Source organism: Pisolithus orientalis (assembly GCF_024613125.1).
Source record: "Pisolithus orientalis strain OTSU chromosome Unknown F5J12scaffold_134, whole genome shotgun sequence".
NCBI classification, from domain to species: domain Eukaryota; kingdom Fungi; phylum Basidiomycota; class Agaricomycetes; order Boletales; family Pisolithaceae; genus Pisolithus; species Pisolithus orientalis.
This window is the reverse complement of record NW_026260915.1, coordinates 45,393-58,898: the sequence shown is the minus strand read 5'-3', so window position 1 is coordinate 58,898 and position 13,506 is coordinate 45,393. Positions and strand designations below refer to the sequence as shown.

The following is a 13,506-nucleotide window of genomic DNA, read 5'->3' as shown; positions in this document are numbered from 1 at the left end:
GAAGTGCAAAGCTGCCACAAAAATGACATCCCATCAATCCAGACATCGATCCCATGCTAGGAAGGCAACAGCAGAAACTGACAATGATGAAGACATTCCCACTCAAGGCCAATCGAAACACAAGCCTCATCCACCATCAGATGGACTATATGGTCACACTGCCATAGCTGCCAGAAGGATGCCTTCCCCCAACCCCCATTCCTGCGACTTGTGCTGCAGATGCAAGGTCTGATGCTACAAGAACCCCAGGAAGTCCTGCTTCCCATGTGATGGTCGCAAAATTTGATGTAGCCATGCCAAAGGCAGGATTGCTGCTCCAACTTGACAGAATCCATCACAAGCCAGGGGAAAAAAGCAAGCTCAAAGTCTGTCCCTGACAATGGAGGCCCGAAGAATCCCAAAGTCCAAAGGAACATCCCCCAAAGTGACATGTTTCAATGGCTTTCCAAAGCCATCAATGCTGGGGTTGGGCCCTCCAACCAGGGAGAGACAATCCCTGAGGGATCTTCACTCAGTATGTTCACAATTTCATGTATTTATGCTGACTCAAATTTTATTTAGAGATTTATATTCCTGCATTCAAATGCAGGGATTCCCACCCAATCCCAGCCACTGTATGAGCAGGATTCAATCATTGAGGCTGGTCCATCCATTGCACAGGAGGTAGAGGGATCTATGGCAGCAGGTACATTTAATCAATCTACATTTATGCTAATTATCATGGTTAACCCTTGTATTCAAAGCAGACACCCACCCATCGAACAACAGCAGCACCCATCCAACTCACAACCACTGCAACTCCCAGTGCACTGTCACCTGTCTGTGCCCCAATCACCAAGGTGTCACAAATGTCCAACACAATCAAAGAGTGAATCGAAGATTTGGAACATTGACTCTGTGATGCTGAGGCCCACTGCCAATACTACAAGGATTGAATGTATGATTTCCAAATACAACAGGACAAAACCATGCAGATGCTGGACAGGATGGCTCACAAGCTAGAGGCTCTGCATATTCGGGTATATGGACAAGCATTGGGTGACAATCTCATCAATCTCTTAGGGCCTCTGGCAGATGAGACAAGGGTGGATAGGACAGCAGGGTGAACTGAGGCCATCTATCATTTTACTCCTCCATGGCACATACAATGTCATTTTGTATTTCCATTTTAATTGACCACTCATGTGCCACATCACATATTCAACCTTTATTTAAGAGTGAGAAAAAGACAATAATGGCTAGACAGCCAACAGAATTGCAAGGATAATCTCATTCTACTAAAACAACTGCTAATGTATCCTGATAGGTGGAAGCTTAGCAAATGCATGGCTTTTTGACATAGAATAGTTAACTTGAAACTTAAAAAATGAGATAGCAGGATGGTCTCATTCTGCTAAAACTGGAGCTGATGGAACCTGATAGACAGAACCTTTGCAAATGAATGGACTGTGTGCAATATGCAATAGCAACCTGCCATTTGACACAAATGCAATTAATAGTCTGATTTGGCCAACACATCTGAGTCTGCTAATACAGCTGCTGATGAATCCAAATAGATGGACACCTGGTGAATGAGCAGGCTATGCTATTTACAGTGCTTCACTTGAGAGTTACAAAACAAGATAATGGCTAATAATAGGATAACAATGCAAAGAAAGATGTCAGCCTGCTGAAAACAGCATTCTGTGGATCCCAATAGATGGAACCCTTCCAAATGAGTGGCCTGGGCAATATGCAAGGTTGATATGGACTGTCTTGACCTGCTAACATGGCATTCGATGGATCCTGATAGATGGAACCCTTCAAAATGAGTAGGACTGTGCAAGATGCAAGGCTGAGAGCAATTGGTCATTCAGATGCAAATGCAAAGCAATATTCTCATTGTGCTAATGTAGGATCCAAGGTATGCCCACAGGTGGGACATGTGCAAATGAGCAGATTGTGAGATTTGCAAGGTTCAATTCAGGGAAAATGTTGCATTCTGCTATTGCAGGAGCCAATGTATTTCAATAGGCAGAAGCTTGGCAAATGAGCAGATAAATATTTCTCTGCAGATGGAAATACAACCAAGGGCATTCAGCCAGTCACTAGTGACCAATTCACCCTCTGTAGTGAGAAATGAGTATTCTGTTTCCCAACAATGGTTTGTTGCTGTTCATCTCAGCCCATGGACACATGAGCCTTTCAAGACAAACAACATACATACTCATGTCATACCAGACATATCCACAATGGAAATAAAACATGCAAAGGTGAATGAATGGGCTAGCTTGCCACTGGACATCTCCTGCAAAGTACCCACTGACCTGCCCATCAGCTACAGGGTGGAATGCAAGGGCAGGGAATGGAAACTGCAGGTTCACATTAAGCTAACATTTAACTACAAATCTTCCTCCAGAACAAACTGAATATCAGTCACATTCATGGCCTGCCATTTGCATTCGGCATGCTCAGCCAACCTCAAATACATCATCCTCTGCCTCACTGCATAACTCTGCACCCCAGGAGCTCCAATAGTGCTGCTTCCCATCTGTATCTTATGCCATTCTTTTGCTTGAAATCTGAAGAAACTTGTAGCCCATTGAAATTCTGATATTACGAGCTCTTCCTCTTCTTCACAATGATCTTTGATGGATTTTGCTTGCAGCCAATGAATGCAATAAACTAATTGAAGAAAGTTCATCAACCTTAAAGCACTGTTGAACAGTAAGGTCAACATACATTCAGACATCCAACTCTTTGATTCTGTGTCCTGTGGGACATTGATCGACCAAAACCATGGAAGATAGGTTCCATGGTGCTCCTGTGCATTTTGGGAGAAGGCTGCTGTCTGCACAGCCAGGTCTTCTTTATGAAGCTCTTGATAACATCCTAAGATATCTGCACCCATGCCAAGTACAAGCATGGCATCTCTGCATTGATTATAAATTGTGGCCTGTTGTTTGACTGAGACATTGATAGTGTGGATCATATCCCAGGCCCAAGTTTTCACAGAATAGCTCTTAGCTGTGTGCACCACCCCCCAAAAGACAGCCACCTTGTCTGCCAATGTAAGATGGAGGCCCATGTAGTGCATCATTAGCTTGACCTGTGTGAAGCTTCAGCTCCATTTCTGCAAGATTTTGAAGCCCTCAAGCTTGACATGTGTCAATGCCAAGAGTGGATGGAAGTGGCAATTTGTCCTGCAGTCCTGCCAGGGTTCCACCTGAAGTGGGCAACTCATCCCCCACATTGTCCAGCCAACCTTCATCTGAAGCATAATCCTGCTCTGAATCTGCATCAAGAAACATGGTCTGCTGTACAGATTTGCTGGTGGAAGTGTTGGAGCCCACTTCAAGGTGCAGCTTCAAGTAAATCGTGGCATCTGCAATAAAACCTGATTGTTCAGATGCAATGCAATCAGCATGGCATGCCATAGCCAATTTTTTCAATTCCAATGCCCATTCCCTGACATCCTTTCTGTCCATGTGAAGTGAGGTTATGGCCTCTTCTAAGCATAAACTGCATGCTAGCCAACTAGCTGCTCCATGTAGGCTTCCACTGGGTCCCAGTTCCTCCAATAATGCTAGTTTGATGGCATGCACTGTTGGTGCTTCTCATGATATGTCAGTATCTTGCATTTATCCAAAAAGGTGGATGCTATACCTGCCCTTAATTGAACTTTGAAGATGTCCATGACAGATGGGTCATTGATGCAATCATGCAGTGCATGAATCTCTTGCATTGCACTAGCTGTTTCACTGCTCTGCAGTCAAGGCTTCATCTAGCTTTATATATGCCTGCCTCACCAATGGTGCCTGCTGCTTGAGCTGCTTTGAGCTTCCATGATAGGCTATCCACTTAATCTTGGATGTCAGAGAGTGTGCTGCAAGTGGATCCTCAGACTAACCAATCTGAATCATCTTCATGAAGTTGGAATCATTCATCTGGAAATCCAGCAGTTCTTGGCAGTGTGGTGAGGTCATCCCATGTGCAGATGTGGATGCCATATTAAGGATGGACCACAATGTTTCAATGATTTCTCATGTCTACCCATCTGGCCCCCTTGATGAACAGCAGGGCATACCATGCATAACATTCCTTCTTGTGCCCATGCACATGCCATATGCCAATTCCAGGGATAATCTGAAGTGACAACAGGATATCAATCATCTCACTTCAACCCACACACTTCTGCAGATTTGTCATGTAGGAGCAGTTAATGTCATAGAAGCAAACCACTTGTTTGATCCCTTCCATATTGTATCCCAATGCATTTGCCAAAGAGTAGTCCATGTTCAACTGTCTGCAGTGCCATCAGTGGGTGTCAAAATTGACGATTCAACCTCATACCTTTCTCCTTTTTGGAAGTCAACAACACAATGTGGATAAAAGCATCTGTGCCATGTGCATGCAGTTGCCCCAATTCCAGTCACATGAAGCTTTCCCTGGGCTGTGTTTGCCTGACTGATAGCTCTGTGGTTGTTGCAGGTGGATTTCTGTGCCTGAGCTCAGATCATGTTTTGCATGGGTTGAATGAATTCATACCTCTGCAATATGTGGAGTGGCCTTCAAATAGTGTGCATAGTGTGGATTGGTCACCATATAACCTAGTCTGTCCATCAACCACACCTGATCTTCAGATTTCCACTCATGCATGTGTTCTGCTTTAAAGTTTCCATCCATTACTACTGTGCAGGTGAACCACCAGCTGGAGAAGGTCAGCATATGAGGATTGCATTATTGGAGCCGCTTACTGGTCCAAATCCTCATTAGTATCAACATTTATTCCAGGCTGGGGGCATGCTGCACAAAATAATGCCAGTCCACCTTTCTCTGCTGACCTGGTTGTCCTGCAGGAATCCATTCCATTTAAGTAGCTTGAGGTATCACCATTTCTGCACAACCCATAGAAGCTCACAGTATCTATCCTGATTGACCCTTCAGACATTCCAACACTTGGAACCAAAATACCAAATCTTACTGGAACTAAGGTGTGGAAACACACTGGATGTGATCTGATGCAACTTGCTGTAATAGTTCATACTGGATGTTCCACATTCCAGGTTGTCCCTCAGGAAGTCATCCAGAACATGCAAATGTGAATGCAGTGCTTGGCTTCTTGAATGTTGAGGGAAATGGTTTGGCTCTGAGTAACTGTATGTATTGGGTTTCTGCAGTCTCACATTCACACCAATTCACTACAATGAAATGAACACCTGTGACATCCATGATGGTGAGATATCTTGACCCCACTGGAGGATGGAGGTGCTTTGGGTTTTCTTCAATATCTTCCACATCTTCCCATTCTTGATCATCCATGGGCAGAGGTTCACCTGCTGCTTGCTGGGCTTGTGCAATCACATGGGGACAGGGTGCTCTGCCATGTCCTAGGTGCATCTGAATGCCAGTCTGCAGGTCTTGATGTGAATGTAATTCTGGGCAACCAACTGATCTCTCACCATGTGGAGGGCAGATTCCTTGTAGAAGTCCCCTGTCCACTGTTGGATCCTAGTGGAAAGGCAGGCTCTCATGACTCTTCTGGCAACATTCTGTGCAGAATAGATAGGGGCTGATGCAAGCAATCCAGGACATCTGTATACCCCATGTCATTGCCACACCAGGTGCAGTTCCTTGGCTCTGGGGAGGCTTCCAGCTCCAGGAGTATCTTCAAGAACTCCCCCTTCTGTGGAACCCATTCATGGATGTAATCATTCTGCATCTGACACACCATGTGAAGTCCACTTTCAGGTTGGTGAACTGCTGCATACCTTTTTCTGCAGTAACATCAGTTGCTGGACCAGTGGGCTCATGCTTTCATGTCCATTGAAGGCTGAATCCACCCATGCATCAAAGTACTTGTGGGAGTGAGACCTTGAATGCTTGGATGGTGAGGATCAGGGAGAATGGACAGGGGTTGTTGGATCTGGCTGTTTGATCACAACTTCTACCAATCATGATCTATATCTACCTCCAGTTCTCTGAGTCTTGACTTCCAGCTGCTTCACCCGATGGCCTGGGGTAGGACCAATCATTCTCATACCATTTTGAGTGCTTCCCTTGGCCATCTGGAGGTTGCTGGTTTCACAGTATGAGGTCAGTTGTTAGAAATGCTACTGCTAGTGCAAGTCACTTTATCATTTAGCTCTATTGATGTCAGTACCTTAACACATGTCAGGGCATAAATACAAATGCAACTACACTGGGCCTTGCACAATGCATGGTGCTGCCTTCTTATTACTGCTCAATCCCTGCCCGCACATTCCCTTCCTGCTGCAACATTACCTGGGTGCTTTGCCTGGATTATGATGGTGAATTTGGATGCTATATTAGCTGATGAAGGTGAAATGAGATGTTTGGTATCAATATAAGTATGGATATGATTGAGGAAGCCAACTGACAGCCTGGATGCAAACCAGGAGCTAATCCACCTTTGGGTGGGATCCTGTCAAAGAGATCAGCCTGATCAGATATTTCAGTCACTTCACAGAGGTCCAAACAAATTCCTTGGCATGACTGCACTAGTACTGAAATGCATTGAGACCAAACAAGGGTGCAAAAAAACTTAGTAGCCAACCATCTATTGTACACCATTATATATCATACCACATCATACTCCATGGAGTCCCAGTATGAATCAGATGCCTGGGATCAGATGGAAAGAGATGATGCTGATGGTGAGCAAGACATAAAACCATCAGATGTGGGGGAAAGGGAGGAAGAAACATTTGAAGTGGAAGAGTTGGAGATCCTTGGGCACTGACACCAGGAATGGAGGCAAGCAGGGAAGAAGAAGAAGCCTGCAGTTCTGCTATCCATATGGGAGGAGATGCAGTGATTGGACAGGATCACAGAGTTGAGAGGGAGCAAAGTCCAGACCAAGTGCAAGGTATGCTCTAAAAGTTCTGATTTGGATGCTCACAATTCAAAGCACCCTTGTAGCTAATACAAGATTGGTTGAAAAAGCCCCTCCAGTCAAAGAAGCCCCACATTACCCTTAGATCCAGTTACAAATACTCTGTGCAGGCAGTGGTCTGTGAATTGTACCAAGAGCAAATACAGGAGAAGCTTGCAAAAATGAAAGTAGAAGAAGGTGATACCCATGGAAGCAAGCAGATCCAACAGTATCAGAATGCATTGACAGCTTTTATTCAGGATGACCTGATGGAGGAACAATTGGCTGCAGCTGAAGATATAGTGGAAAGGTGGAATGGGCAGGAAGGCCCCATGCCAGAGACAAAAGCAAGGTGTGATTGTATGAGGTCAACTTCCCAGTCTTCAATTTATCCTGGTTCCAAGGAATGCAGCCAAGTATGGGTACAAGTATGTCTGAAACTTTGCGATGGAGATGTGGAGGTATTGCAGAATGTGCATAGTGTGTATGGCTGGGTGGAAAAATGAGGAGGGAACTATACAGGTATGCACGTGAGTCCACCATATTCTCCTCTAGGCCTAGGTAAGACTCATGCAATGACAGTATGGACTTCAATAATGAAATCGTGGATGGAATCCCCTTCAATGATGTCTGCACACTGGAAGGAAGCTGGAAAGAGTACCTTGGGGAAACATTTGAGGAACCAGGAACACTGCCCGAGCATGATGGCAAGTCAAGTCCCAAAAGTGCTCAGAAAAAGACAGTGGCCAAGGCAACAAGGACCAGCAAGGTTGACTCCATGAAATTGGTGAAAAATGCTGATGGAGAGATTTGGATAGGAGAAATTGCAGGCCTTAGCCAGGACCAACTAAAAAAAATGGTTTGCAGATTTGTGACTGCTCACTACTGTGAGTGGCCAGAGTATTTAGTGTCCTCAATCTCTGATGAGTGCTATCAGGATTAGCATGCAGAAATCCCTCATCAGCAGTGCCATTCAAGAATTTTGGTCATCATCAAGCAGAAATGATAGCAGCCCACCATCTTCCTGAAGGATTTACCTTCAACTGCAACCCAAGTCACATGTGGATGACAACAGCTACCCAGCTGCTGTCCTTTTGGCACAAGTGACAGGAATCCCATCCAAATGATGTGTTTGGATTTCAGGAATGGATCAATTGATCTGGTGAGCTGCAGCCACTGGTGGATAGAACTTTGGTACCCCTCCAGGTTGTGAGGCAGCAGAAATACTGAAAGACACCTGCCCCAAAATGCAAAAAGAATCCTGGAAGGAAAAATGTCAAGGGCAAGGGTAAAGTGCAGGAAGAGGGAGTGGCAGATGATAGCATGGATGATAGTGTGGACAACAGCATGGATGACAGTTTGGATGATCACAGCAAGGCTGAGGCAAGCGATGTTGGAACAGATGGTCCCTCCACTAAAAAGGTGCACCATGTGTGATTTTCATGCATGACAGATCAGCACTAATGTGATTCTGGTCTTCAGGTATCTGGCAGGAGGCAAAACTGTGCCAAGACACCATTCCCTTCTCATTCCTGCTCAAATCCCCCACCAGCTGATGGTTCCCATAGTGAGTGGCTCTCTGCACCTCCAGCCCATGCAAAGACCCTGGTGCATTGTCTGCAGAATAAAGTGCTAACTGACTATAACGGGCAGGAAAGAAACAGCCATGATTCCGATGATGAAGCTGATGAAGACACTTATTTGCCCACCCTATCCAATTCAAAGAAAACAGCAACATCCCTGAATAGTGAGCTTCCCACTGTAACTTGTATTCGCAGCAAACCCCGATCTGCACTCAGGGAATGAGTACACAACTGAACTACAGGACCACTCAGAATACACAGATGAAGATGGATTGGAGAGCATTCCTTTCACTGACCACCCAACTGAGGATGGGGTCAACAAGCAGAAAAAAAGGTGGAAAGCTGAAATCTGCCCTGAAGCACACACACCAGGCAAGTTCGGTCATGTTGAATCAGCTGTTATGGCTAACAAGTTTGCACTGTATATTAAGCAGGCTCTGTCAGAATCAAGTGAGCCAGACATGAATCAATGTTGACCTGGGGCCAAATACTTGTCCAAGTCTGACCATAATGGATCTGTGACCACCAATGCAGCATCTGCAAATGTGAAACAGGGCATCCCTGGGAGCACCTGGAAGTCACCTCGTGTCAGAAAGGCCCCTGCAAGGCCAGATGCAGATGTTCCATCTCCTGATGCAAAGAGATCATACAAGCAAACAGGCAGCAATCAGAAGTGGAAGTAGTTGTTGAATCCCTCAAACAGTCAGAGCAGAAACCTTTTTTGGAACTCATGTATGGTCTATAGAGGGCTTAGCCTAGTGTGACACATTAGAATACAAGTGTATGGCATGTACAGTAGCTCATGACACCATGGTGGTTGTGAGAGGCATCTTTGATATCAGAGAGAGGGATAGTTAAGCAGGACGGTTGAGCACGACAATTGAACAGAGAGCTGAGCAGGACAGATCTACATATTGGCCATGTGGAAGTGACTGGTAGCTATCTATGTAGGGAGATATTGCTGCTCATCTCCCATGTATTGCTGTTACCCAAAATTTGGCTCTGTCTGCCATTGTTCCTACAAGTTTAAATCTTGATTGATCATCAACCTATCAGTGAACCCATCATTGTCAAATATGTCCACCGAACAGTCCTGCCAAGTTTATTTCCATCATCAAGGTGAGGTTGTCTTCATTGTTGGATCCAGCAACCTATGCCATCCACAGCTAATGTAAGACCAATTGAGCCAAGGCAATCTAGCTCCCATGTGAAGCAGTCCAAAAATCTGGAGGAGATGCTAGTACAACTGTGTGAGTTGTGAGAGCCAGCCCCTCTGCCAATTGTCTCAAGTGGAAGGGTGGATACGGTGGGGTCGAACATGGATATTGTGGCCAGTGAGTGAACATGATCTCTCTCCAAGCTAAACAACAAACATTCTTTCACTATAGATTCATGTGAAAGCTTGGTGGATCAGTTCCTGCAGGAAAGGGAGCCAACTGCTCTGGCAGAGGGCAGAATCACAGCTGGTGAGTTGGCACAATTGCCCTTCAAGCTAACAAACAAACTAATTTTCTAGTAATAGATCCACATGACAACTTGATGAATTGGTTCCTGAATGAATGGGAACCAACTGCTCCCCCAGTGGATGGTATGAACATGGATCTACTCAAGCAATTGCTGAATGTGTGGGAACCAGTGGCACTGCCAGTCATGCCCAAGAAATTAAACAGGATGGACAGGTCTTCAACACCTGCACAAGATGTTACTATGCAGGTCGATTTTCTGGAAGACTTGCAGAATGTGCAGGAACCATCTCCTCTGCCTATCACCTGCAAATCATCATATCTGAGGGACCAATCTCCTCAACCTGATTCTCTGACTAACCTGCTTGCTCAATTGCAGGATATGAGGGAACCAACACCTCCCCCACTCATTTCAAATGTGCCCATCAAATCTTTTGACTTGGCAGCAGATGAGGACAATGGCACAAACCATTTGACTTTTGGCATGCCTGAACAATCAGAGATGAGGGATCTTTTTGAGGAAATATGCAATGGTGAGCATTTATTTGGTTCTATTCATGTGATCAGTGATATCCATCGATTATGTAGGTGAACTTCCATCTGCACAGCAATCTCTTCAAATGGAACAATGAGGATTGGCACCTGTTCTGCATTGTGATCAAGGTATGGGCATGAGCTTAATCTGATACACCTTTGACATTGATAATTTTAGTCCTGCACACCTTACATGCCACAGTATCTCACTATTGTGGAAACACCACTCCCAGTGACATGCCGTTTGATCCCACCCTCGATAGGCACCTTGTGCAGGCTGTGAATGCCATTGCGAGAGAATTGGGCACAGCTGCAAGGGACCAGTATGGTGCAGCCTCTCAGGGCCTTTGACTTGTCAATATGCTCAATTTGATGGAAGTCATTCATTATCTGTGTTCTGCCTTTGAAAATTGTCCCAAGCCATTCATCACCAGCCAATCACACCCATCTTGCCAGTCTGTGGTAGAGATGGGTATCCTCTACTTGGCATTCTGGATCGAGGTGGCCTCTGTACATCTGAAGCAGACTGCCCATATCATGGGATGGCTGTGCATTGGTTTGCAAACCTAGCAATGGACTTGGTAGGTTTTACATCAATTTTTCACAATGTGGGACTGATACATAATTCCTTCAGAATCAGCTTAATAGCTTGATTCTGGTGACAGTGTTGCATGCCAGTTATACTCCTCCCCTCCCAGCATGCTACCATGTGTACCTCAGACACCAAGATGATGAGGTTAGCTTCCACAATCAAATGCAGCTAATTCCCCTTAGTGCATTTAGCATAATCGACAATATCAGCACCATCATCCCACATTGGACCCCACATGCAGCTGATCCCAATTCTGGCTTTGCATTCCCTTGGTGGCTATATCATTCAGAGGAATATGCAGTGGATTCCCAAAGATTGCAAGGCAAGGGATTGTTTTCCATGGCCTGGGATTTTTTTAAGGTATGCCATGTATTCTCATTGCTGCAAATAGTTGATGATGGCCCAGGGCTTATGGCCATTGCCTGAGGTGCAATCACAGACTGTCTCAATGGACATATTGAGGAGCAGGTAAACTACTGCATTGAAAATATTTGGAAATATGCTGATGTTGTCAATGGTTGGGGTCAACAAATTGACCATTTCTACACTAGGTGGTGCACATTGTGTGGGTTGTTGGGCATGCTGCTTCAATAGTTTACATGTTTTTGACTGTGGAGTTGGTTGAATATACATTGCTGTGAATGTCAATCATTTATGAGATGCTGCCCATTCACATGATGTCTGAACCCCTGCCCATCCCCACAATGTCTGACAATCCACCCATCTGCATGATGGCCTGAGTAGGTTTATTTTTTTTGCAGTTTATGATGCACAACCTTTAGCTCTGAGTACCTGCCCAATCTATGATGTCAAAGCACCTGCCCATTTGCAAAATCTTGGAAACACCACCCATCCAAAGTTCAAAAGCCAGCATATCCTAATAAAATATGAGATCCACATTGCCTACTAAATCTTACATTAAATTTTGCAGCTTCAAATCAACAGTTCCCCAGTTGCAACTGGTCTAGGTAGTAGGTCATCCATCCACAGTGATTGACACACGGGAATGTGCACTGACTGATGTACATTGGCACACATGTAGTATGCCAGGCATGCTCTGTCACCATCTACAGCTCCCACCCCATGCTCCAATGCTGAACCTGAAAATGCAATGATCATCCCTGGGTTGTAGTGCAGCCACAGATTCAATGTTGGAATGACAAAGTCCAAGGGCAGGTAGTCACCCACAGTTACCAGCATGTCATACCATGGATCCCATCCATTGATATCCCTGTGGTAACAAGTTGCCTGATTCACCATCATGGACATGCTGCTATATGTGGAGATCCATATCAGCAGTATGGAGCTCATATCTGAATCTGCCTGCTGTTCTGCCTGTTTTCCAAGGCAGATCAATGCTTCCCTGCCATCTGCATACATTTGCAGATGGATGACATGCAGGATCACAGATAACAGGGCATTGGTGTCAGACATTTGGTCAACCCATTCCCTTGTAGAAGTGTTTTCCATCCTGGATTTGAGCAGCTGTGAGGCTTCTGGGAAGCCATTTTGGGGCTTCAAGACAGATGAGCGCTCTATTCACAAGGAAATAAATGATCACCCACCCCATGACCCTGTTGAAACCATGCAGGTGACAGGTTGATGGCACCTTTCAACTCAGCATTATTGCAGAAATATGACTCATCCATCTGCCATGCATGTGGGGAAGCCTTTATGCCCTCCCACAGTGGTTCCCTCAGAAGATGAAGGCAGTTCCATATGTTGGCCTGCCAGTGCATCAAGTCAGTAGAATATGAGATTCTCCATTCCCTTACCCTTCTTTTTGGGCTGAGAGCATCTGGCAAATACCAAATGTGGATGGTGTTTGAGTCAGTCACCAGAATGGATGGCTCAGTCACTTCCACATATCTCTCAGCAGCTTCTGCATCACAGGTTTTTCCACCCTGATTTTTCCCAATGTTGACTGTGGAAAGATGAAAACTTCCATCACACCATTATGATGGACTTACTTGGGCAACAATAGGCCTGTGAGATTACTGATGATATGCAATCCACTTCACATAACACTGGAAATGGAATTGATATATCTGGAAGGGTGCAAGGTCCACTAAATACCTCCTCTTGAAATCTGGCTTTCATGTATGACACAATGCAGTCTGTTAGTTCCATTCACCATCTGTGGGGGGTTTAAGACATGTCTTGCATAGTATTCATGCTTGGGGTGGATCAGGTCAGAGTTGTATAGTGGGCGAGCCACTTGCAGCTTGTTGGAAAATTATGGCATGTCAGGATGCTTGCCTCAATATTTTGCTGTGATCTGATCAATATGTTGTGACACTATACATGCTATTGGTGTTGGGCCTGTCTTATGTTGCAACAGGGGTGGATCTTACTAGATGGACCTGTCCTTGTTTTATGGTGATATAAAAGATATTACTGAAGGGCCTGTCCATACATTATGACCATATAAATAATACTGCTGAAGGGCCCATCCTTATG

The 13,506-nt window shown here is 45.0% G+C and overlaps 1 protein-coding gene across 1 annotated transcript; it reads left to right on the top strand.

Annotated features, from left to right (window-relative positions):
• Positions 1 to 9,533: 9,533 nt before the first annotated feature.
• On the top strand, positions 9,534 to 11,640 carry F5J12DRAFT_787658 (uncharacterized protein; the record flags this gene model as incomplete). Its single annotated transcript, XM_051743681.1, has 11 exons — positions 9,534 to 9,576; positions 9,624 to 9,714; positions 9,748 to 9,791; positions 9,846 to 9,923; positions 9,974 to 10,453; positions 10,657 to 10,782; positions 10,875 to 11,035; positions 11,089 to 11,190; positions 11,215 to 11,406; positions 11,438 to 11,514; positions 11,598 to 11,640. 11 exons carry the CDS (start codon positions 9,534 to 9,536, stop codon positions 11,638 to 11,640), a joined length of 1,437 nt encoding a protein of 478 aa, XP_051594185.1.
• Between the last annotated feature and the right edge of the window lie 1,866 nt (positions 11,641 to 13,506).